The 23,348-nt window shown below is 40.4% G+C and overlaps 1 protein-coding gene across 10 annotated transcripts in view; it reads right to left on the bottom strand.

The window, feature by feature from the left end:
* Positions 1–23,348, bottom strand: part of ANKRD44 (ankyrin repeat domain 44) — a 348,903-nt gene that overhangs the window by 215,313 nt on the left and 110,242 nt on the right. For all 10 annotated transcript variants that reach the window (XM_058710350.1, XM_058710333.1, XM_058710356.1 and 7 more), the window contains exon 2: positions 9,345–9,428. In XM_058710350.1, the coding sequence (XP_058566333.1) occupies positions 9,345–9,428 (84 nt within the window). The remainder of the gene's footprint in view (positions 1–9,344; positions 9,429–23,348) is intronic.

Raw genomic sequence — 23,348 nt, 5'->3', positions numbered from 1 at the left:
TAAAAGTCATATCCTGGGGTGCCAGGGTGGCTTAGTTGGTTAAGCATCCAACTCTTGATTTCAGCTCAAGTCATGATCTCACAGTTTGATTCGTGAGATTGAGCCCTGTGTCAGGCTCCCCACTGTGGAGCCTGCTTGGGATTCTCTCTCTCCCCCTCGCTCTGTCTCTCTGTCTCTCTCTCCCTCCCTCCCTCAAAAATAAAAAAAATTTAAAGTCATATCCTTATACTAAATATGAACAACTCTGGAAGCTAGTTTGTTGGCTTGTGTGTGTGTGTTATAGAAATGCATTTGTTTTTACCTCTTACCAACATAATACATGGTGAGTACAAAAAATACTAATAATATATAAAGGAACAAACAAAAAAGCAAAATTCCACTAACCAATTTCAACTATAATTAAACTTTTGAAGAATATTCTCTTAGACCTCTTCTTCTATTTGTATATATACATGATATACTTTAACAACTGATTGTTTCTTTCATAAACATATCTTGAAGAACTTATCTATCAATAAATATATGATATAAATAAAAACTGACATAAGCTATCCTTTTTAAAGCTAGTATGATGGGGCGCCTGGGTGGCTCAGTCAGGTGAGCATCCAACTCTTGATTTTAGCTCAGATTATGATCTCACAGTTCAAAGGTTCAAGCCCCATATCAGTGTGCAGCCTGCTTGGGATTCATTCTCTCTCTCTCTCTCTCTCTCTCTCTCTCTCTCTCTCTCTCTCTCTTCTCTCAAAATAAATAAATATGCCACATATGATACTATGATATTACCACATATATATGTACTGTAATATATTTAAGAAATAAAGTACCGGTAATTCCCAGTTTCTTGTTATTATAAACCACCCAGAAACAGATACATTTATACAAATTGCTGTCTGGTGATTTCCTTTAGGGGATTTTCCCAGGAGTTGTGTTGCTGTGTCAATGGGTGTACACAATTGAATGTTGATACAGACTGCCAAACCCTTCAAAGGTGAGCACAAATTAAACTTTCCCCAAAAAGGCATCAGAGTGTCCCTTCAACTACACCATCCCTGAGATCTTATTTTCACCTCTGCTGATCCAACTGGCAAAGCGTGGCTGCTTTATATGAACTCTTCGATTTCAGGTGAAGTTGAGCCTGGGCACCCTTTCGTATGTTTTGGTTATCTACATTTTTTCTTTGGTGAGTGCCCTCTGTATGTCCTGGGCCCATTTCTCTATTTGGAGGTTTTTCTTTTTCTAAATAATCTACAAGAGTTTTTTATGTATTAGGAATCTCAATGCTTTTTCACATATAGCATACATATCTTTGATTTATCTTTTAATCTTGCTTTTGGTAATGATTTAATATACAGAAGTGCATAGTTTTTATATATTCAAAAGTATCCACATTTTCCATCTTGGTTTTTATCTTTGTTATTATGCTTAGGAAGTTCTTTCCCACACCAAGACTGAAAAAAATATTTCCCCCTTCTTATATTTCACTACTTTATCTTTTTATTTTCTACCTCTAGATTTATCTTCGTATAGGAACTTGGGAGGGGGAAAAAAAAGGAAATTAGGGAAGAGTTCAGCTTTTTACTAGCCAGTTGTCTCAACATTCTTTATTGATTAACCCATCTCATCCCAGTGGTTTGAAACACGTTCTTTATTTTATACCAAATGTCCATATACACCTGGGTCTAATTCTGGATTCCTTGTTCCACTAATTTGGTTGCCTATTCCTGTGCCAATAACACACTGTTTTAATTTTTTTGTCATTTGTTTTAATAGATTTTATGAAACTCCCCCTTTGTTGATTTTCTTTTAAGTTTTATTTATTTTGGAAGAGAGAAAAGGGGGGGGGGGAAGAGTGGGAGGGAGAGAGAGAATCCCAAGCAGGCTCCAGGCTCAGCACAGAGCCTGATGCAGGGTTCAATCCCACAACTGACTCCAAGATCACTACCTGAGCCAATATCAAAAGTCAGACAGACGCTCAATCGACTGGGCCACCCAAGCACCCCTGATATTCTTTTTTAAGAGTCTTCTCACATGTTTATTCCTCTAAATACTAAAGTTTAGAATGATCTTGACAAGTTTCCCCAACCGAAGTCCTGTCCCCAAATTCAACTGTGTGTATATATATATATATATATATATATATACACATATATGTATAACTGAATTTATACATTCAGTTCAATTGAGTTTTATCAATATAAGAAAAATATAGCTCATTTATTCATATTTGCATCCTCCCCTCAAACGTAATATCTAATGTGAAAAAAAGAGCCATAACCTTTTATCTAGAGATGTCCATATTCTCATGCTATTTACAATATACATCTTTTAATTGAAAGATTTTTCTTTGTGCTATAAAAATGCCTAGCAATTGCAAAGTAATACTAATGCCATTACATTTGGAGTGTTTCTATAGTTCCAAACAACGATCTCTATTATTTGGAGGGTGCACAGTGTATATACCCTTGTAAGATTTCTCACTCACAGCGGACGGCTCTTCTACCTCCAAGGTCAGTGCAGGAGAAATGGGGCCACGAGCTGCTGGGCATCCCCTAGAGGATCATTAGGAATGATGCTAATCAGACCTGCCTTCACACATTTTAAATGGCCAAGAAGCCACATCACTGCAGCCTGCCCAGTGCCGTCTGGAGGTCATGAATCATTCTCTACAAGACACAGGTCGCGGCTTCCAAACCACAGCCCCACATCCTGGGCACTGGTCCAACAAGGAGCAGGAGATGGGACAGTATTGCCAGGCACATGCTGAGAGACAGGCACCCACCCTCAGCACAAAAAGCACCCCTCCCAGAGCTATGAAGGGACCACCAGCCTCCCTACAGGCTAATGAGCCAGAAGTGCTGTCAACGTTTGAAGAATACAGGCCACCGCTCTCTCCAGAACACTGAGCCACTGGCTTCACATTTTAGATTTCCAGATACAGGTGGCCAGAGAAACCTTTACTGCTGAATATTTGCTGATCTCATCCACGGTTAGTAAAACGGTGGCCTGCAGGCCAGATTTGGCCCACAGACATGTTTTCTTTGGCCTTAACAATGTTGGATCGCTTTTTGGAACCAATATTTAACAATTTAGAGATTTCCTGTATTTTCTCTTAAAAACGTAGGAAGTCTGGGCCACGCTGGGCCCGCGTTCCTGCATACCAACACTCAGAGCTGAGTGGGTCAGCGTGCTTCTATTAGTTATGAGACTGGAGTTTGCCATCCCAGCCTCCTTGTTCCCAGCAGTTTCTGATTTAGGCCTAATTTAGGAAGTGCTCAGATCTCTAAGCCAACAAAACATCTCAGGTTTTTGTCCCCATATCAATTCTTCATTTAAAAAAAAAAAAAGAAAAAAGTCAAGCAACATATATGTAAGTGACGGAAAACACACAAAAATCTAGAAGCTTAAAAGGCTGGGCTATATAGTCTGTATTCCTAATGTTCTAGGGAATCTGACATGATAGAATCAAGCTGAGAAAAACTTAAGGTATTAAATTTATCACTCAAGGCTGCTTACACTTTTTTTAATGTTTATTTTTTGAGAGACAGAGACAGAGCATGACTGGGAGAGTAGCAGAGAGAAAGGGAGACACACAATCGGAAGCAGGCTGCAGGCTCTGAGCTGTCAGCACAGAGCGTGACATGGGGCTCAAACTTACAGACCGTGAAATCACGACCTGAGCCGAAGTTGGATACTTAACCAACTGAGCCACCCAGATACCCCTGACTCAAGGCTCTTTAGGTAGAGCCATATTGCACCCTTCCGGGTGGATTCAAAACATATGTTCTATTTTTAAAAGAAATAGTGCAAACTTCCAGTTATAAAACAAATAAGTCATGGGGATGTAACTATAGTTAATAATACCGTATTGCATATTTGAAAGTTGCTAAGACAACAGATCTTAAAAATTCTTATGACAAGAAAAAAAACTTTGTAACTATGTGAGGTGATGGATGTTAACTAGACTTGCAGTGATCATTTTAACAGAAAGAAACATTGCAGGGAGCCTGGGTGTCTCAGTGGGTTGAGCGTCTGACTCTGTCATGATCCCAGGGTCGTGGGATGGAGCCCGGCTTAAGATTCTCTCTCTCTCTCCCTCTGCACCCCCGCCCCAGCTTGCACTCACTTGTGTACTCTCTCTCTTAAAAAATAAATAGTGCAACACCCCTACACAAATGGACACTGAGTGCATATTACAAGCTTACTATTGGTAGTTCGTCTTATTTCTTTTTAGAAAATTCATCATACGTTGTTGGTACAGTTCTTTTTTCTCACTTGGATCTTGAGACTAGCAGGCCACCTCACCCAAGTTAACACTTATAGTTAAAAACAAAAGCTTTAATGGTTGTCTCCCCTTTTTTCACTGTAAATCCCCTACCAACGTAAGCTTAACGTCCACCTCGCGATTTATTCTATTATATTCACATATCATCCCTTCCTATGTTGGAATTGGAGAGGACAAGCAAAACATGCCAATATTCTTGGGCTAAATCCTATTAGAGAAAATAATAAACATTAATACCTTGACAAAACCATTTTGTTGTAGAAAATAGATGGATTAAAATAATCAACTTGGGAACAACCCAACTATAAAAAAAACACTTTTGAAACTACTGGAACAAAATAAAATTGAAAATGCACTGGGTATTAGAAGATAAGGAATTATTGTTGATTTTGTTTGGTATGATCATGGTTGTGTGTGCATGAGTGCACATGTGTGTATTCATAACTGTTACCGATACTTTAAAAAAGAAATAAACACCATGGGTTTGCTATCATGTGGGACTTAAAAATCTTGGAATTGTAGTCCTTCACAGTTGTAAGAGACTTTAAACATCACCTAGTCCAGGCATGGGAAGGAGGTTTCAGTGCTGTCCTGAGAAGAAATTTTGGTCTTTAAGACTCAAAGAAAAAGAAATGCCACAAACCATGAGCAAGGTCAGCTCAGGGCACATGAGAGGAGACTGGGGCCATGTGCTACAATTAGTCTCCTTTAGAACCACTTAGAACCACCAGTCTAGTGGTCTTTCAGGGAGCTTACTACTTATTATTAAGTCAGCTCATTATTTCTTTAGACAGCTCTGTTCATTAAGTTATTTCTTCTATTTCGAGCTGTATATCCATTCGGTAGCTTACAACCACCGACATAATGGTAAGTCTAGTTCCATTTTAACTTGACAGCATTTGAACTATTTGAGGCCTCAAATTCTCCTGTTCTTCCCAGGTCTAAAACATCACCAGCTTCTTCGGCCCCTCCTCGCATGGCATGGTTCCCTCCTGGTCTTTACCACTCACCAATGACAGGCACTAATTATCTCTGTACCCATTCCAGCATGGCACAGTGGCACTGTTGGTGTCACGTTGTCATAGCATAATCCTAAAAATGACTGTATTACGTTCAAATTTGGTCTTCAGGCTCTATGCATTCATTTTGAATTCTAGCTCAATTTGTTAGTCTGATAAAGCCTTCTAAAATCTTTCTAGTTATCGACTACATGTGGGTCAATTTAAATGAATTTCTCAGAGTGTACAACTTGCCTTCCCACATTTCCTGACCCTGGCATGCCACCAGCCAGAGAATCCACAAAAAGGACTTCCTGGTCCTTCAGTGGCTCCTCAAATCCATCTACAGATTTGCAATCTTACAAAGAAAACTTTTAATCTTACAACTGAGACCTGAGGGACACTAACCAAGCCAGACACTATTTGACAATGTACCCCCTCACTGGCAGATAGGAAAAACAGGCCACCACAAACTGGCTTAACATAACTAATAAAGCAAGGTTTAGTCATTCACTCAACATGTGCTCCAAGGACTGAAGTAGGAAATTGAGGAAAAGAGAATGAATGACATAGCAACCATGTCATCAAGCTCATAGTCTCTCAAAACTAAATAGCTCAAGTAAAGTGATCAGTGAGGGACAAGGAGCTATGGGAGGTGAGAGAAGAGGTAGGTTTCTTTGACTGGGTTGGGAGGTGGCAGAAAAGGCAGCAAAAAGGAAACGAGAATTAGGACAACTCAATGGAAGAAGCAATAGGTCTGGAAAGGCAGATGGGATGGGAACAGTGGAGAAATGAGAAAATAAATACCAATGGGTTGAATAACTTTGTTCAGTTCACACATAGGGTCCATGAATACTGCCAGTGGGAAATCAAGATAGGAAAAACACAGAGAGGCAAAGCTGAATGAGACTGCTTCCCATATCAGGAGCCCCTAATCAAGGGATATTCATACCAAAGAACAGGTGACCAATCAAAAGACACAGGAAGGTGGGAAAGAAAAAAGAAGGCAAAAAAAAAAAAATCAGAACCTAGGACAAAAAAGAAAATTTAAGTGAATAAATACGGTAAAGAGAGAAAAGCAAAGGGTGAGAAGACAAGAAGACAAATATTGTCCTCCCACTAACAGGAGGCTCCTCCGTTATTTATTTCCCTTCCTTGCCATTTAAATGTACTGGTTAGTGGCCTCTCTTCCCTCCTGAAGTAAAGCTGCAGACTTAGATCCCTAATCCTTATTTGTCTTCCATCTCCATACGCCCTTCATTAACAATCACTCTCCCTAAACTGCCTAATCCACCCCTAGCAAAACAGTCAACACGACTGATCCCCAAGCAGTGTTGGCCAAAGAAAAGCATGGCATTAAGAGAACAACTCACTGTCTCCAACGTACCTGATAAGAGAGCAGGGAATCAAGTGAGGTTCTTTACACTCACCCGAGAGAAGGGAAAGGGGGATATGAAGAGAGGGTCTACAGAAGTGAGAATGGAGGAAAGGGACCAGGACCCAAGGAGCCACACCATCACTGGAAGGAGGTCAGGCATTCATTCATTTATTGCTCTTCCTCCCTCTACCCTACCCTTCCCTGATGCAGGGCATCCAAAAGCCCGCACACACAACCTCTGCAACAGCATCCCTTAGGTGTCAATTTGCCACATCACTTCATCAGTCCCTCATGATTAACCCAGACCCCTAACAGTGTCCTGCATTTTCCCTTTCAAAATATATGTCAATAAGATTCCACATTTGTTGGCTTCTCTGCCATGTCACAAGCCCATGAGGGAGAGAGCAATCTCACTGCACTCAGCACTGGGTCCGAACTCAGTCAGTTACTGTTGAATGAGTAAGGCACCGCAAAGACAAGTAAGTGTTATCCCTTGAGTTCCCTAAAATTCTGTAGTACCAAAAATTGATGTGGCCAAGATGGCTAACTATTCATGTTCTCCAACCTTTTGGGACACAGCTATACTAATTTCCCAACCTCCCTTGTGGTTCAGTGTGGCATGGGACTGAGTTCTGGTCAATGGGCTGTGTGCTCAAGTGATTACGCCACTTCCAAGATCACCCATAAGAATCGTCCTGTGCTTTGCCTCCATGCTCTTTTTTCCCTTCTGACTGGCTGGACTGAAGATGAATCCCTTGGGTGACCTTGGAAGCTACGTGTTGATACCTAGGACCCTCTGTGGAAAAGAGCCACCTCTCTGATCTGTTCATAAGAGAACTAAACTTCTCTCATATCTGAGCAATTATATATTTAGAAGTCTATGTGTTACAGCAGTTAACCTATCTAATTCAGTAACACAATTAGGTTACAACTGAAGTTAAGCCTTCTTAACCTTTAACAGCCAGCAAGTGTTTGCCACTTTCCGAAGGAGAAATAAAGGCCATTCAGAGGGCAGTGCAATCTTTCTTGATATGAACAGAAGCTTGGTTTGCTCATAATCATCAGGAAAAGATAGTAACTAACCTTGCCTTGGGCTTGCCTGGGCTTGGGCCACAGCCACAAAATAAGCTAGGCAAATTCCGGTGATGTCAGAACACTGGACAGTCAGCTTGCTGGCCTCGGCTCCTCTCAGAAGGATCGGTCACGCCCCATAGGCTCTGGACAAATGCCTGACTGCCTTCTCAAGTAGTTCGGCCCTGGCCTCATCGGTGCTTACCTTGCAAAATGTCATAAAACATTGCCCTGTTGTTTTCAGTGCCAGCTGGGGAGAAGCTGCCAGAAGCTTTTTCAGAAAGCCACACCAATCTGCACTGCCACAGAACAAGGGCTGTACCAAATGACTCTCCCAAATGAAGCATTCAGCCGGCCGGACAGAGATTCGACCTCAGACATAATTCATTTCCCTGTGGCAAAGCTCTTCTGCAGATGTGTTTGACTCTTTCTGTCATTTCCACCTAACGCTAGAGACTTCAAAGAGAGCCCCTCTCCATGATAGACTACAGCACTGAGGTAATTGACTTACATTAAGAGAATTAGTGGCATGGACTGCATGTAATTGCTTGTTCAATCTAGGTCTAGGAAACTATTACAAGGGTAAATCATTGACTAACTCTTTTCACTTTTCTTCATTGAAGCTTTGTTTATTTCAGGAACTTCCAGATCCAATCGTTCTGAATCTTCTGGGGGCCACAGACCCCTTTACAAATACTATGAAATGTCTTTACTCTTTCACAGAAAAAAATACACGTCCATAAGCACACACAGGTATTACATATGATTTCAGGGTACCCGATTTACCCACTGGTCCCAGGTTCATGGACCCTATAGTGCAGAGGTCAGCATACTTCCCCTCTAAAGAGCCAGATAGTAAATATCTTTGACCTTCTGGGCCACGTACAGTCTCTGTCATCAATTACTACCCAACTCTGCTGCTACAGGGTGAAAGCCGTCATGGCTGTGCCCCAAGAGAACTTTATTTATAGACATGGAAATCTGATTATCATATAATCTTCATGTGTCACAAATAATTGTTCTTCTTTTCATTTCTTCCCCCAGCCATTTAAAAAATGAAAACCATTCTTAGCTGGTAGCCTGTACAAAAATAGGTGATGAACCATAGTTTGTCAATCCCTGTGGCAGAGCATGGGTTCTGGATGTAAAAATACGTCTTTATTTTCACTAACTTCCGATGGAAATTTCACATTTCCTTCCATTGTGAATGTAGGAAGCAATTCTCAGTAGTGTCAACAGTAACTGTGACTTGGTCACCAGCAGAAACCACAGGTATGTTCCTACCACATTAGAGTGGTCACAGACAACACAAAATATTGATCACGCTCCTCACTATTCTTCAGTTATGCTCATTATTAGATCTTCCATTGTATCTTGCTATTTAAATGTACTGACAGAGAAGCACATATATTATTCTATCACAGATTTGAGATTGAATATTTTGATAACTGGATTTGCATATGACTGACTTCCATTCTAACCATATATATTTTATTTTGTGGATTTAAAAAGAGAATTCTGAGCAGCAGCCCAGAGCTCTCACCAGATACCACAGAGGTCCATAGTACAGAAAGGTTAAGAGGGCCTGAGCAGGCAAAACCATAGCGTCTCCTACCAGAGCATTCACGTCTTCGGTTTTGTGGATGAGCATCCGTATCTCCTCTGGATCACCGCTGAAGATTGCCTGGACCAGGGGTGGCTGTAAACACAGGAGAATTTGAATTAGGACTATACTTAAACACATTTAACTGCATTCAGATGCAGATGGCTATAAGAGGCGTTCCCCGAAAGTTTATTCAACAATAATCAATTGGCAGACAAAGATGAATATGGCTCGGACTCACCCACACTAGAAGTCTGGTGGGGGAGATAGCTGCATAGAGAAATAACTATAATGCAATTTGAAAGCCGTAACAGATAGTCACATCCAACCTGGGGCTATGAGTATGACATGAAAATCACCCATAATTGAAGACGTCCTTGAAACACACTTAAATTTCGAGCAAGGAAATTACCAAATCTGCAGTTTTGAGCATACAGTCCCCTATAGTTCCCGACCTCTCATTAGACAATGTACCCTGGTTACCCTCAGACAATTCCATTTCTAGAGGATGTTAATGGCCATGTTTCTGGCCTCGTGAACACTTCTTTTCAATGTTTGGAAAGCCTTTGAAATCATTCTCAAACGCTTCCCAGAGCTTAGCCAACACTAAAGGCACTGAGTGTTTCAGATGTGATTATATCCCTACTACCTGTTCAAAGTAAGTGGTATAATGGTGGGGTGGGGATCATGAAGGGGGATATTACCGAGCACTTATTACTGAACTCACCCACATTAAACAAGACCTGACACAGAGAAAAGGGATTCATAAAGAGTGATGGAAACAGAACTGAAAGAGAAACTTGCTCTGCTTGGAGGGCAAGTAGGGTGAAGAGAAGAGTATATCTAGAAAAGCTTCATGGAAGGCACTATAATGAATGAGGATGAGTTTGCAAACCAGGAAGGAAAGACATTCCAGGCACAGGGACCAGGGTGTGCAAAGGTGTGCACATGCAAAGAACCTGATATCTTAGAAATGCTGCCATCAATCTGGTGACCAGAGAGTGGGTAAAAGAAGAAAAGTGGTGTGCTCTGGGGTTGATGTTGGGCTCGCCCCACGTGAAAAAGAATCCTGTTCAAAGCCAGCTCCACCACTTGCCAGCCATGTGCTGAGCCCACATCCCGTGTGTAACCTGGGGGTGAGCATGATCTTTGCTGTCCAAGCCCTCATAGGACTGCTATTAGGAACAAATGAGATAATACATGGAAAACCCTCTGTAACCATACTACCCTACACGAATAACAGATGTTCTTACTAATAAATGCTTGGGGCACCTGGGTAGCTCAGTTGGTTAAGCATGTGACTCTTGATTTAGGCTCAGTGATGATCTCACAGTTCGTGAGATCGAGCCTCTCATTGGATCCTGCGATCACAGCATGAAGCCTGCTTGGGATTTTCTCTCTCTCTCTCTCTGTCTCTCTCTCTCTCTCTGCTTCTCCCTTTCTCTCTCTCAAAATAAATAAATATTTTTAAACAAGAAATGCTTAACAACGCTACTGTAGAATATCTGACCATTATTTTTAAACTTTAAAAACTTTGGCAATTACATATTCTCTCTCTCTCTCTCTCTGTCTCTCTCTCTCTCTCACACACACACACACACACACACCTTTTGGAAATACTTTACAGTAGTTCATGTCAGCAATAAGATGACAGCAGTTCCCCAGATGTGTCTGGCCATAAGAGTTATCTGAGATGCTTGTTAAAACAATATTCCAAGATCCCTTCCTTGGAGATTCTGACTTAGTCTATCTGGGGTGGAAACATGTGAATCTACTTTTAATAAAATGCTCACTTAACTCTTAGAACACTGGCCTAAGGTAAAATCATAAGCATCATCTGCCTCAACGTCTCCCTGTGCTATCTAAATGAGAATCCCAGTCCTCATTACCCCTATAAATTTTCTTTTCTCTTTTGCTACCCTCCTGTTGCCTTTCTTACAGGTTCTGGTGGTGTTTTGTGTTATTGGGGGGAGGCAATAATATAAGTATTATCAGTAGAATATAGTAAGACTCCTTGAGGAAACACTATATTTAAAAAAATTTTTTTAACGTTTATTTTTTAAGAGAGAGACAGAGACAGAGTGTGAGCGGGGGGAGGAGCAGACAGAGAGGGAGACACAGAATCTGAAGCAGGCTCCAAGCGCTGAGCTGTCAGCACAAAGCCCGATGTGGGACTCTAACCCACGAACCTTAAAGTCATGACCTGAGCCAAAGGCTGATGCTTAACTAACTGAGCCACCCAGGCTCCCCAAAAGAAACACTATATTTAAAATGTCAAGTTACGGATAAGTATTTCAGTATGCCAGGAATTTTTCCACAGTTTTCCCCCTGCTACAAAAGTTTCCAGCAAGTGGACAGATAGATGTATCCTTCTTTTGTCTCAAATACCCACAATTCCACCTTCTTGCTAAGGTAAATGATTCAAAGATAGTTTCTTAAATTGCTGACAAGTAACTGGAAAGAAGTCTTGAAAAGAAAGCAAGTTTTCTATCAGTTTGGTGTTAGCTGGTTGATCTGCCCAAAGACGAGGAGATCCATCCACTTGCTGACCACTGCTAACCAAGTCTCCAGCTCAGTTGCCCCACGGCAAGGACCCTATTTCATATAAAACAGTCAGACACAAACTCAGGATTTCAACAACAATGCTAAATCTTGTTTATCTGTTCTATAATTCTCTGTCTGCTGTGCTCATAGTCAAATGCTTGTGTGCACTTTTTTGTCTTTTTGAACCTGAAGAGAAAACAAATAAGAAACCTAACAGCCATATGACTTAGATGACAAGCAGGGGCAGAGTCTGACAAGACTTTAGTGTTAAATCAACAGTGATCAATTAACAGGTTAGAACAAACCCATCCCCATAAACTATGTATCACTGGTCACTTCAAGGAAACAGCTAGTTAAGCAAAGCCTCAGGTCACTCATGAGAGTCAGGAATGCACATAGGTTTTGTGTTGTTTCAGTGCTCACACTTCTCAAGAAAGACAAGAGCTCCAAGCTATGGCGGGAATCCCAAGGAAAGCCTCCCTGACAAAGCTGCCAGACAAGGATGCCAGCACAGTCCTTCAGCAGGGAGCTCCCCAAACACCTCCAGGACCAGTCACTGAGGCTGTTTTGAAGGGTGTCATCAATGCACAGAATTCCCAGCGGAGAATGGCGTGTACACCTGCCCTACACCTCTGGGCCTGGCTCTGCTAAAAGCTGCTTTACAGAGTATTGTCAATGCACAGAATTTCTAGCATCCATTCGAAAGAAGCAACTCTTCCAGTGCTGCAGTCACATGTATACATACATATACACACATGTACATGCATACATTCGCACATATCCATACATAACATATCTACACTGATGCATGTATATACAGAGATACGTGCTGATTCACATACAAATCCCTCACACTCCCTGTGGAAGGGAAAAGCTCCTGTTCCCCAAAGCCCAGAGTCTTGCTGGATGGACATCTCTAGCCCCAGTGAGGCCATATCCACTGTGACATCACTGTCTTCACAACTGGGAATCTGAGCATCATGTGATTCCAAATCAGAACTTCATAGGTACATGCTGTGTTAGTCAGAAGCTGTGTGTTTGCTTAGATGTAATTCTTGAACTAAATTACTGTGGTTCTTGAGCAAATAGCATTGAAAAAAAACCAAAAACATTATGAGCGTGTGTGTGTGTGTGTGTGTGTGTGTGTGTGTGTGTGTGTGTGTGTTTCTCCAGCCTCTCAAATAAGGCATGCCCGGAGAGCACTCTGGCATTCCTTTTTGTTGGGATTTTTAATCCAATCCTGCTGTTATATTTTTCCCTAGGTAAACACTTACCCTGAGAATATTTGAAAAAAAATACACATCTAAATACTATCTCCATTACATGATCTTAAGAAAGGGGGAATATCCTAAATATTTTTGCTCATAAGTATCAAGTATTTATACTCTATTGACCAGTAATTTGGCAGTCACTATATCTACTGTAGTGTTACCCTTGACCTGGATAAGACTTAAGCAAAGTCTCACCTGCAAAAGGACAGAGTCCTAAGCCTTGGTATGTATTAGCATTTCTTTCGGACAATTCATACACTTCAACACTAGCATATACAAAATATTAGTGCTCTGTGTGCATTAGGGTGTGAAGTTGAATAAATATAAACTCATAACAAGGGTCAAACTTGTTCAGTGTCAATTACTAAAATTTCCTTAGCATGTGTAGCAAGTGTATACTGAAGGTGATTTGTCATGTGCTGTGGATACTGGCACAGTACCATACATAGATTCAGAAGGCAGAAGCATACTTCCTGGGCCTACTTTACCCATGGCGCAAGTGGGATTCAATATTCAGATGGGACCTGTCCTTGTCTTCTAACATCCCCAACTATCAGCACCCTACCACTACGACCAGAAGTGTAGACAGCTGCCATCTAGAAATGACCATCTGCCAGGCTGATGACATTGGACCCCTCTAAGACAGAAGTCAGAGCAGAAAGATCCCTTGGATTTAGCAGCCATTTAAAATCATGCAGCTTGCCTTGCCAACACTCATCATAAAAAGCTACTTTCTCTACCCACATCCCCTATCAGCCCATCCAATGCAATATTTTTTATTTTATTGTCAGCCTTCAAAAATAAATTGGGAAAATATTTGATTTCCAAAAATAAGACGCTACATCAAAAGTGTATTGATAACAGTATTTCCAAACTTTGAAGTAGAGTTACAATTCCACTAGGGGGAGCAAGATGGTAATTTGTTACCTGGGAGATAACAGTAACTGTTCAGGTTGTGCAATTAAGACAAGGTAGCTGGAAGATCCACTTTGTCAAGACCTAAGAGAACTCAAGCTTCCGAGAGAGAGAGAGAGAGAGAGAGAGAGAGAGAGAGAGAGAGAGAGAGCTCAGTAAAGAGTAAACACATGTGCTACGCACATACCAAAACAAAAAACAAAAAAAGCTTTCCTATTGATCCCTGAGGGTCCAGGTTTAGGAAATCATAATGCAATCTAAAACTCAGGAGTTAAAGTATCATTTTCATCACTTAAAAACTCAATTCAACTATTCTTCAATTCCACTTTTAAAAAGTACTACTAGAAGTATCAGACAAGCAATTAGTTTGAGAGTAAAGCCCATCGTGGGTTTTATGAAGAGAGTGTAGCTGCTTTCGAGTACCTGCTCCATCTTGCAACGAGATTGTAGGCACCCCCTCCCAAATCCCTAATGAAACCACCAATTGGAGTTTTGCTAAAACCCTGTATAGTGTACTTCACATTCCCTTTGTTGGAGCTGCATGTTCTTTACTAATGAATTGGCTTTGGAAGATATGCAGGGTGATAGAAGCCGTCACGTAGCATCTGTGTAACTACTGTCAATGGTAAGAAGTCTAAGAAGATGCTCCAGCACTTTGATACAAATTCCTGGCATACTGCTTGTCTTTTTTTGGTTAGACTGGGTAATGAACGATTCCACATCTGAAAGAAAACATCTTGCATTCTAATCAGGAGTGGATGTGGGGAATTAATCAATAGCCAAGAAGAAAAACAATGATATTCTTAAACATCTGTCCATACTTGAGTATTCTGAGTACAGCATGTCATTAAAGCAAGATAGGAGCATGTTATTAGTGGCTATTAGCTGATGCAGCAATAATCTAGCCATATGAAACCATCAACTTATATGAACATGCTGAAACACTTCATTAGGTAACAACTGGTTTTTCTATGAGGCAGTGCTTGCATTTTTACAAAAGGATAATAAAAATTTGTTCGAGTCACTAGATTTAATGGACAAAACTTGTTAGCTCTATTCATGTGGGTCCTGCTGTGTGATCTGCTGAAAGGATGCCATTAAGTGCTTCCTGAATATAGATCACTCCTTATTTGGGAAGAAGTTCACTCTATCACAGAAAAATAATGATGATCATAAAGTCAAAATCTGTTTCCCTTAAGAACTGTACAAAACATACTGAGTCTCCATAAACATTTTTTTAAAAGCAGGACTTCATATCTGAAAACGTCTCCTACAGGCTATGCTACAGAGTAAATGCCTATAATATTTCCAATTACCTATAATTATTATTAAAAACAAAAAGGACAAAATTCTAAGTATCAGTAATACCCTCTATGTAGCTATTTATTTACTCTATACTTACCAGAGAACAATTACATTTAGTCAGAAAATGAAGAAATTATCTAATCTCTTCCAAAGTGAAAACAGTAATAGGTATGGACTATGGGGTAGCTATTCAAGGGCCAATTACTCAGTCTTTAAAACATTCATCCTTTGTTGTACCTTCCTTTCCTGAGATCCTCCATGGCTATTTCTCTACCCTTTAATACTGCTGATTAGCACCTTCACCAGAGGATAGTTCACCCAAGGAAAAAAGAAACCCAGGCATGTGAACTTTGCTACTAGTTAGTCGCAAAAGATTAAGTAAAAGGAAGTGATGAAACAACGTACCAGTTAAATTGAAATCTGGAGGCGATGTTGATTTTACAGACCTGAGATCTCACTCTCTTTTTCTTCCACAGTAGGGAGATTAACATATGATATCATATTGACTTGGAATTAAATCCTAGCCATAATTTCCTCATTTATAAAATGGGGTTACCATAGCCATTTCATAAGACGTATTTGAGAAATGGCCTAATATATGTAGACACGTAGTGTGCAGTCAGTTAAAATAGTGATTAGTGTTGCCATTGAATTGACAAGCTCAAAAACATTCATAGACAAATATATTTATGTTCATCCTACGAAAGGAAAAATAAGGGATCTAAAGAGATTTCCCAAAAAATACAGAGCAAGTAAATCAAGTTAGGATCATAAGCCATTCATACTACCTCTAGAGCAGATAGGCCCATCATACTGGGAGAGAAGCTTTTACAAGCCGGAGAGCAAAAATCAAGCTGAGCCTGACTTGGTCTTTGTTACACTGGGCAACCTCAAAAAATGTTGCACAACTTCTCTGTACTCCAAGGTCTGATCTATTGCGCCAAAATAATAGCAACTCACCTTAAAAAAACATCATCCCCCTTTGACTAATCAAAGGGTGCCACATGTTCATACCCATTGGATGGGACATGAAATCATAATTTCACTATTTAAGGTTACCATTAATGTGTACAGTTATACTTTTCCTTTACGATCTCCTGATGGTCATAAAGAGACTGATCCCCTGGTTGGAGCTCTCGGCGGGGGGCGGGGGGTGGAATGATTTACCTGGTAGTCGCAAAGTTGAGACTAGAATTTAGTTTTCCTGATTCTCCAGGATCATCACTTTCTCTCACATGTCATTTTAATAGAATACAATAAAATACAATATAGTATAATGAATATATAATAAATATATGTAATTCAGGATTCAAAATTCAGCCTTAGTTTCAGGGTACTTCCCATGGAGAATTATTATATACTTCATGGCTCACTAAGGAAAGATGTCACTATATATATATATACATATATATATATATATATATATATATATATATATATATATATACATATACACACACACACATATCGTTTCTATATATGTGTGTATATCCATACTCAGTATGCATGTACATAGTGACTATATATGTGTATTATTTCTAGATATAGTTACTCTCAACAAACTGACAATAAAACAATCTTGCCAAAAGATGCAAAACAAAGAGGTACAATATATTTTAAAGCAGGGGCTCAGTGCAAGTTTGAGTTAGGAACACAGAGAAGGTAGGTGTTAACCTAGATTTTGAAGAATTAACAAAGGAGTAATCCTTCTTCGTGTTGAGGAATAGCCAATGAAGAGGTTAGAAAAGTAAATAACTGGGGTGCCTGGGTGGCTCAGTCGGTTGGGTGTCCGACTTCAGCTCAGGTCATAATCTCACAGCTAGTGAGTTCGAGCCCCGCCTCGGGCTCTGTGCTGACAGCTCAGAGACCGGAGCCTGCTTCAGATTCTGTGTCTGCCTCTCTCTCTCTCTAACCTCCTTCACTCATGCTTTGTCTCTCTCTGTCTCAAAAATAAATAAACATTTTGGGGCGCCTGGGTGGCGCAGTCGGTTAAGCGTCCGACTTCAGCCAGGTCACGATCTCGCGGTCCGTGAGTTCGAGCCCCGCGTCAGGCTCTGGGCTGATGGCTCGGAGCCTGGAGCCTGTTTCCGGTTCTGTGTCTCCCTCTCTCTCTGCCCCTCCCCCGTTCATGCTCTGTCTCTCTCTGTCTCAAAAATAAATTAAAAACGTTGAAAAAATAAATAAATAAATAAATAAACATTTAAAAAAATGTTTAAAAAGTTAAGTAAATAACTGGGTGGGGGGAGCGTCGTGCCAGCAGAAGGAGTTTTAACCCAACCTTGAGGGGAAACAGGAACTAGGGTCTTGAGCAAGAGAACAGCAGAGAGTTTTTGCAAACATTTAATCTATCCATTACATGCGCCAGGCATGGGAGAAAAGAAGGGAGCCAGAGAACCCAGTCAGACTATTGCCACAGTCTAAGGCATCACAGGAAAGAACTTTCCAATCTTCCTATGTCTCCCTCTCTGCTACTTACAGGGCCGTAGTGGAAACAACAGATACTGTTGTCAGTTCTTTGATGCCGCTCTATTCCTGGATGCAGGTTTGGCTCAGTATCTTGGCCACTTTCCTTCACTCTTTATATATAGCCCAAATCTGCTGCCCCTGAGACACTAATGTTTCCAGGTGAAATTGAGGTTACTTCCTTCAGTTCCTGGAACACTTCCATTTTTCCCCACAGAACCTCTGCTGAAGTCAGTTCTGTTTTGTCAGACTTGTCACTTGATCCCTGAATTTAAATCACAGCATTTCAAAAATAGGCCACTTCCATAAAGAGAAAAGCAAAACAAAACAAGGCAGGCATATTTTGCCAAATGCCATATTTTTATTGGGATTTGCTGCCAACCACCCACATCTTTTTTCAGTCTGTCTAACTTTCAAACAACTTGAGATCAAATCAAAACTTTAGCTAAGTTAATTTAATTAGTGTTCGGGAGTTAACTTTTAAAGAAAGTTAATTTAAACAAGAGCACAATGGATCCGAGAGGTTAGTTAATAGAAAATACTTAGATGAGTATAATTTTAGTAAAATAAAAAGAACAGCAATATCTTTCTACAACAGTTTCCTGTTTTGAAAAATTGTTACAGAGGTTTTGTTTCCTATCTTAGTTTTGGTTACATTCTTTGTATAACTCTATTTTCTAGCATATTGAATTCAGACGGTTTCAAAAATGAAGGGTGATTTGATAACGTTAATCAGTATAAGCTGTTTTAGTGATCTCTGTGGAAAAAAATTATACAGCCAGATGATTTTCAGGGTAATAAGTGTATTGAGTGTAATTTCTTTGTTCAGATACAGAAAGTGGTTCTCTGTTTAGAATGGATCATACAACATTACTTTTTATTAATATCTGGTATGCATCTCCCTTATCATAATTAGGGCAATGATAAAATAGGATTCCCAAAGAAAAAATATGATAGAAGATGACTTATAACTACAGTAATATTTTCTCATGATCTAGAGTAATAATTTTTGAGGAGTATTAGAAATTGGGAAGCTAAGCAAAGCAACTTAAAAGTAACAACAACAAGCAGTGCCTGGGTGGCTCCGCTGGTTACGTGTCAGCCTCTTGAACTCTGCTCAGGTTGTGATCTCGTGGTTCGTGAGATCAAGCCCTGTGTCAGGCTCTGCACTGAGTGTGGAGCCTGCTTGGGATTCTCTCTCTCTGCCCCTTCCCCGGCTCATGCTCTCTCTCTCTCAAAATAAATAAATAAAAGCTTAAAAAAAATAACAGCAAAATCAATGCATAGAAATAAAAGGCACTCACCAGGAAGGTGGCAATTTCTTGAGAAATTAAGAGGGATAGAATGACCATATATGAGATATAGAGATTAACTCAATCACATGAAGTCATTCATGATTCAGGCAAACTCCAAATTGGGTTTGTCTAAAATTTGTTAGAACTGGGATTCTTTCAAAGGCCACTTTTTGCCCAGTTAAGTCATTCTAAAGTTCATAAGAACTTCCCCTTAAGGATTCCCCTTAAACTTTCTCCTTCCTCTCCTTAGTTTTTTGTCTTTGAATTCCTTATGCATTCCTTAGAAAGGGAGAAAACTCTCATACTCCACTGCCTCTCCCCAGGGAGCCAGGTGAGAAATTAGGGAAATGTGTGAAACTGGGTCACCTTCCTGGCCCTGCCTATTCAAACCACTTGCAAATCTAAGGCACAGTGTTGACCAGCACCTCTATTAGTCTCTGCCTGAGATGACTGGAGGGTTCCCTTCTGCCCAGGAAAGTCTCACAAGGAATGCAAATCTATTAGGTATTCTGCCCCTTTCCCCATCCAATGTCCTGGCAAGGGAAGGGCATTCAGTAACAGATATCAAAGGGAAATGATAAGGCAGCAGGAAGAGAGGAGTCCAAAAGGCTGAAAAACATTAGATAATATAAAATGGGAAATTTTGCAAAAAAAAAAAAAAAAAAAGGACAGTCACAATCACACTTCCTTACAGAAACACCAACCCAGTTCATTTTCCCTTTATTTCTCTACACAGCACCCTGCCATCAAGACATAAAAGTTATGGGGTTTTTTTTTTAATTAATCTGGTATATTTCAGGCAACAACCACATTCAACTCAATCCAATAAATATAGATTAAACCAAGGGCCTGCATGGCTCTGTCAGTTAAGTGTCTGACTCTTGGTTTTGGCTCAGGTCATGATCTCATGATCTGTGGGATCAAGTCCCATATGGGGCTCTGCATAGCTTGCTTGGGATTCTCTCCCTCCCTCCCTCTCTGTCTCCCACCCCCACTTATGCTATCTCTGTCTCTCTCAGAATAAACTTTTTAAATTTGTTTTAATGTTTTGATTTATTTTTGAGACAGAGAGAGACAGAGCATGAGCAGGGGAGGGGCAGAGACAGAGGGATACACAGAATCCGAAGCAAGCTCCAGGCTCTGAGCTGTCAGCACAGAGCCCAACGTGGGGCTTGAACTCATGGACTGTGAGATCATGGCCTAAGCCGAAGTCAGATGCTTAACTGACTGAACCACCCAGGAGCCCCATAAATAAACTTTTTTAAAAAAGATTGATTAAACCTCAGAAATCTACTGAGCTTAAGAAATTTAGACACTGAGATGTTGTAGTCAGTCTTCCCTTGAAAGAGTTACCGAGGTGTAGAATGAAATATATGAGTATATAACTTGGATGTAAGGGAAACAGCATAGAAGTACATGAAGAAGGGAGAGTGATCACATCTGGTGTCCTGAAAGATGCAGCCTTTGAAATGAATATTGAACCTTATAAAGGATTTAAATAGGAAGAAATAGAACGGGAAGTGAGTGCTCCTACCTCAGAAGAATGTGAGCAGATGAGGGAAGACCAAACATGCACAGGGACAGTTTCATTTGGCTGCAGCATGAGAGAAGGGAGGTGTTCTGAGCAGTAGACAATGATCATATTACAGAAGGCTTTGAATGCCAGGCTAAGAAATTGAGACTCCCTTCTCTAGCACTGGGGAGCCATGCATGGTTTTTGAGCAGGAGAGTGACCTAAATGGTACGCTTCAGAACAATCTGTGGAAATAATGGCCTGCATGATGAACTGGAATTAAAAACTAGAGTGATACAATAAGTTAGGTGACTTTAACAACAGTCTAGATGGGAGGTTCTGGGGATGGAGTGCCCCTCCATTGTGAGAGAAGCATTCTGCTGGTGGCCAAGATGAGGATCTAGAAAGTCAATGAACTATGCCCACCCTGAATGCAGCAAGAGCTACCCCACTCAGGCATGGCTGTCAACATTCAGAAAGACTCTCACCAGCTTCCTCTGTGGGAGGCAGGGAGCCGCCCCAACCACCAGCCAAGGAGCACCGGAAGTTCTGCAGCATTTACTTTTTTTTTTACTTTTCCACTTGTGCAAGGCCCTCCCATTGCTTACTCGGTTCAGTTCTGCCCTGGGACAGGAAGCTCCCAGGGAGCAAACGTCAGTTAGCATCCTGCATCTGAACAACCTGCTACTTCTCTCCCCACCCCACCACAGAAACCAGAACATCAGGGCTTTCGGTTTGGGTGCTACCTTTATAGTCTAGGTTTTGGTAAAAAGAAAACTTATCTTCATGTCATGAGCTGAAAACAGACAAAACTTAATCCACGTTATCTTTATTTCCCAATTCTAAAATTTAGTCAAGAAGATAAAACTCTTTTCTTTTTTCAATCATACAAAGTTTGAAAAACAGGAAGAAGTATTAGGGAAAGGGACTTTCTAATGCACGAAAACCTCTACCCATTTTCTCTTTCTCTTATGTTTGCAGGGTTTTAATCTTAGAAGTTGTCCTATTGCAACAATACAAAAACAAGGTAAAGAAAAAACTTAATAACCTCTCCTAATGTTAGCAGCCTAATGTGTATCCTTCCACATCTTATGTTCCTGCTGATATATAAAAATACAAGTATAGATGTAGGAGGTTACAATGTTATCACAAAAGTACGATTTACTCTTTCTTGCTATTTGTAAAATAATAATATATTGAGGCCATCCCCCAGGTCAGTAGTTACAGGATTAACACATTTCTTTCAATAGCTATATCATATCCCATATCATGGATATGTCACAATGTATTTTATTATTCCCCTTTGGATGAACATTCAGGTTGTTTCTAGTTTGTGCTGCAACAAACCGGCTTCTGTCAGTGTCTATCCTGGCCAGTGCATTTCACAGAAAAGTGCTACCAGAGCTAAGGCGTTTTCTGAATACCTACTATATGCTGTTTTTATAAAATATACAATAGAAATGTGTGACATAGTCCCTTCCTCAGAGCATGCCAAATATAGCTGGGGACATAAGCCTAACCCACACAAAACAATTAAACTGTGCAAGACAGGACTGAACCGTGTTCCATACACTTTACGCAAATGGATGCCAAGTTTTCCTTCCACATGGTGACAGACTGGAGAGATAGCTCGGAGGACCTTTTAGCCTTAACATTCTAGGGGCTTTCTTGGATTCAGGAAAGGGGGAAACAAGAAGAGCTAAGAAGTCAGTGGTCTGTGTGTGTTCAAGTCTGGCAGGACTTGAACAAGGCCAGAAAATGGTTTAGATCCATGGAGAAAAAAAAATTGTATTTTGGAGTGACAAATGAGCCATCTTTACAACTTTAGACACATATATGCTTGGAGAATGACAATAAGCAGCTCCTTCTCCAAGTCATTGCAATTCCAAACAGCCTCTCTTATATTCTTCCCACCCCCACCCAGCCTACACTTAAAGACATAGAAGAATCCAAAGCTTAACTGCCACAAAGCATTATACTAATGCAGATTTAAAATGCATTACTTCCAGCCAGCAAAAACTTAAAAATACTCCCCAAATTTCTTCCCCCCCCCCCGTCCTCCCAACCTACCCCTGCTAACACACACACACACACACACACACACACACACACACACACCATACTTTTTCTGTGCCCTTTAAACAACAGCAGTCATTTATAGTGTTCCTGTCCATCTGGAAAATAACACGAATAACATGGAATAAAGTAATAATAAAGTCTGAGTGATTTAATTCAACCAAAACCTGAGTTTTTCTGAGAATCAAAAATTCTGTTAAAAAGGTTGGTATTGATAAACTAGCCACTACAGCATTGGTCTTTCACTCTACCTTGCAATGCTATGTTTGCAACTTACCAAGTCCATTTAAATATAAACCATGTTTAATGACATGTTTTACATTTCATCATACTGGAAATAGGATTTGAGAGCTCACTGTTTATGCCAGATATGTGTTATGCCTCAATAATGTATATAAGTAGCTCTATGAGAAAGTTCTGAAAATGAATTACGCATAAGAAATTAGGCATGTGTTTTTTATCTCAAAGATTTGAGATTCAAAAGTTGTATGTAATTTTTAGGGGCGCCTGGGTGGCTCAGTTGGTTGAGCATTGGGCTCCTGATTTCGGCTCAGGTCATGATTTCACAGTCCAGGCTGGAGTTTGCTTGAGATTCTCTCTGTCTCTTTGTCTCTGTCTCTGTCTCTTCCTCTGC

The sequence above is a fragment of the Neofelis nebulosa genome, chromosome 2, assembly GCF_028018385.1.
Source record: "Neofelis nebulosa isolate mNeoNeb1 chromosome 2, mNeoNeb1.pri, whole genome shotgun sequence".
NCBI classification, from domain to species: Eukaryota; Metazoa; Chordata; class Mammalia; order Carnivora; family Felidae; genus Neofelis; species Neofelis nebulosa.
This window is presented reverse-complemented; position numbering and strand designations above follow the sequence as displayed.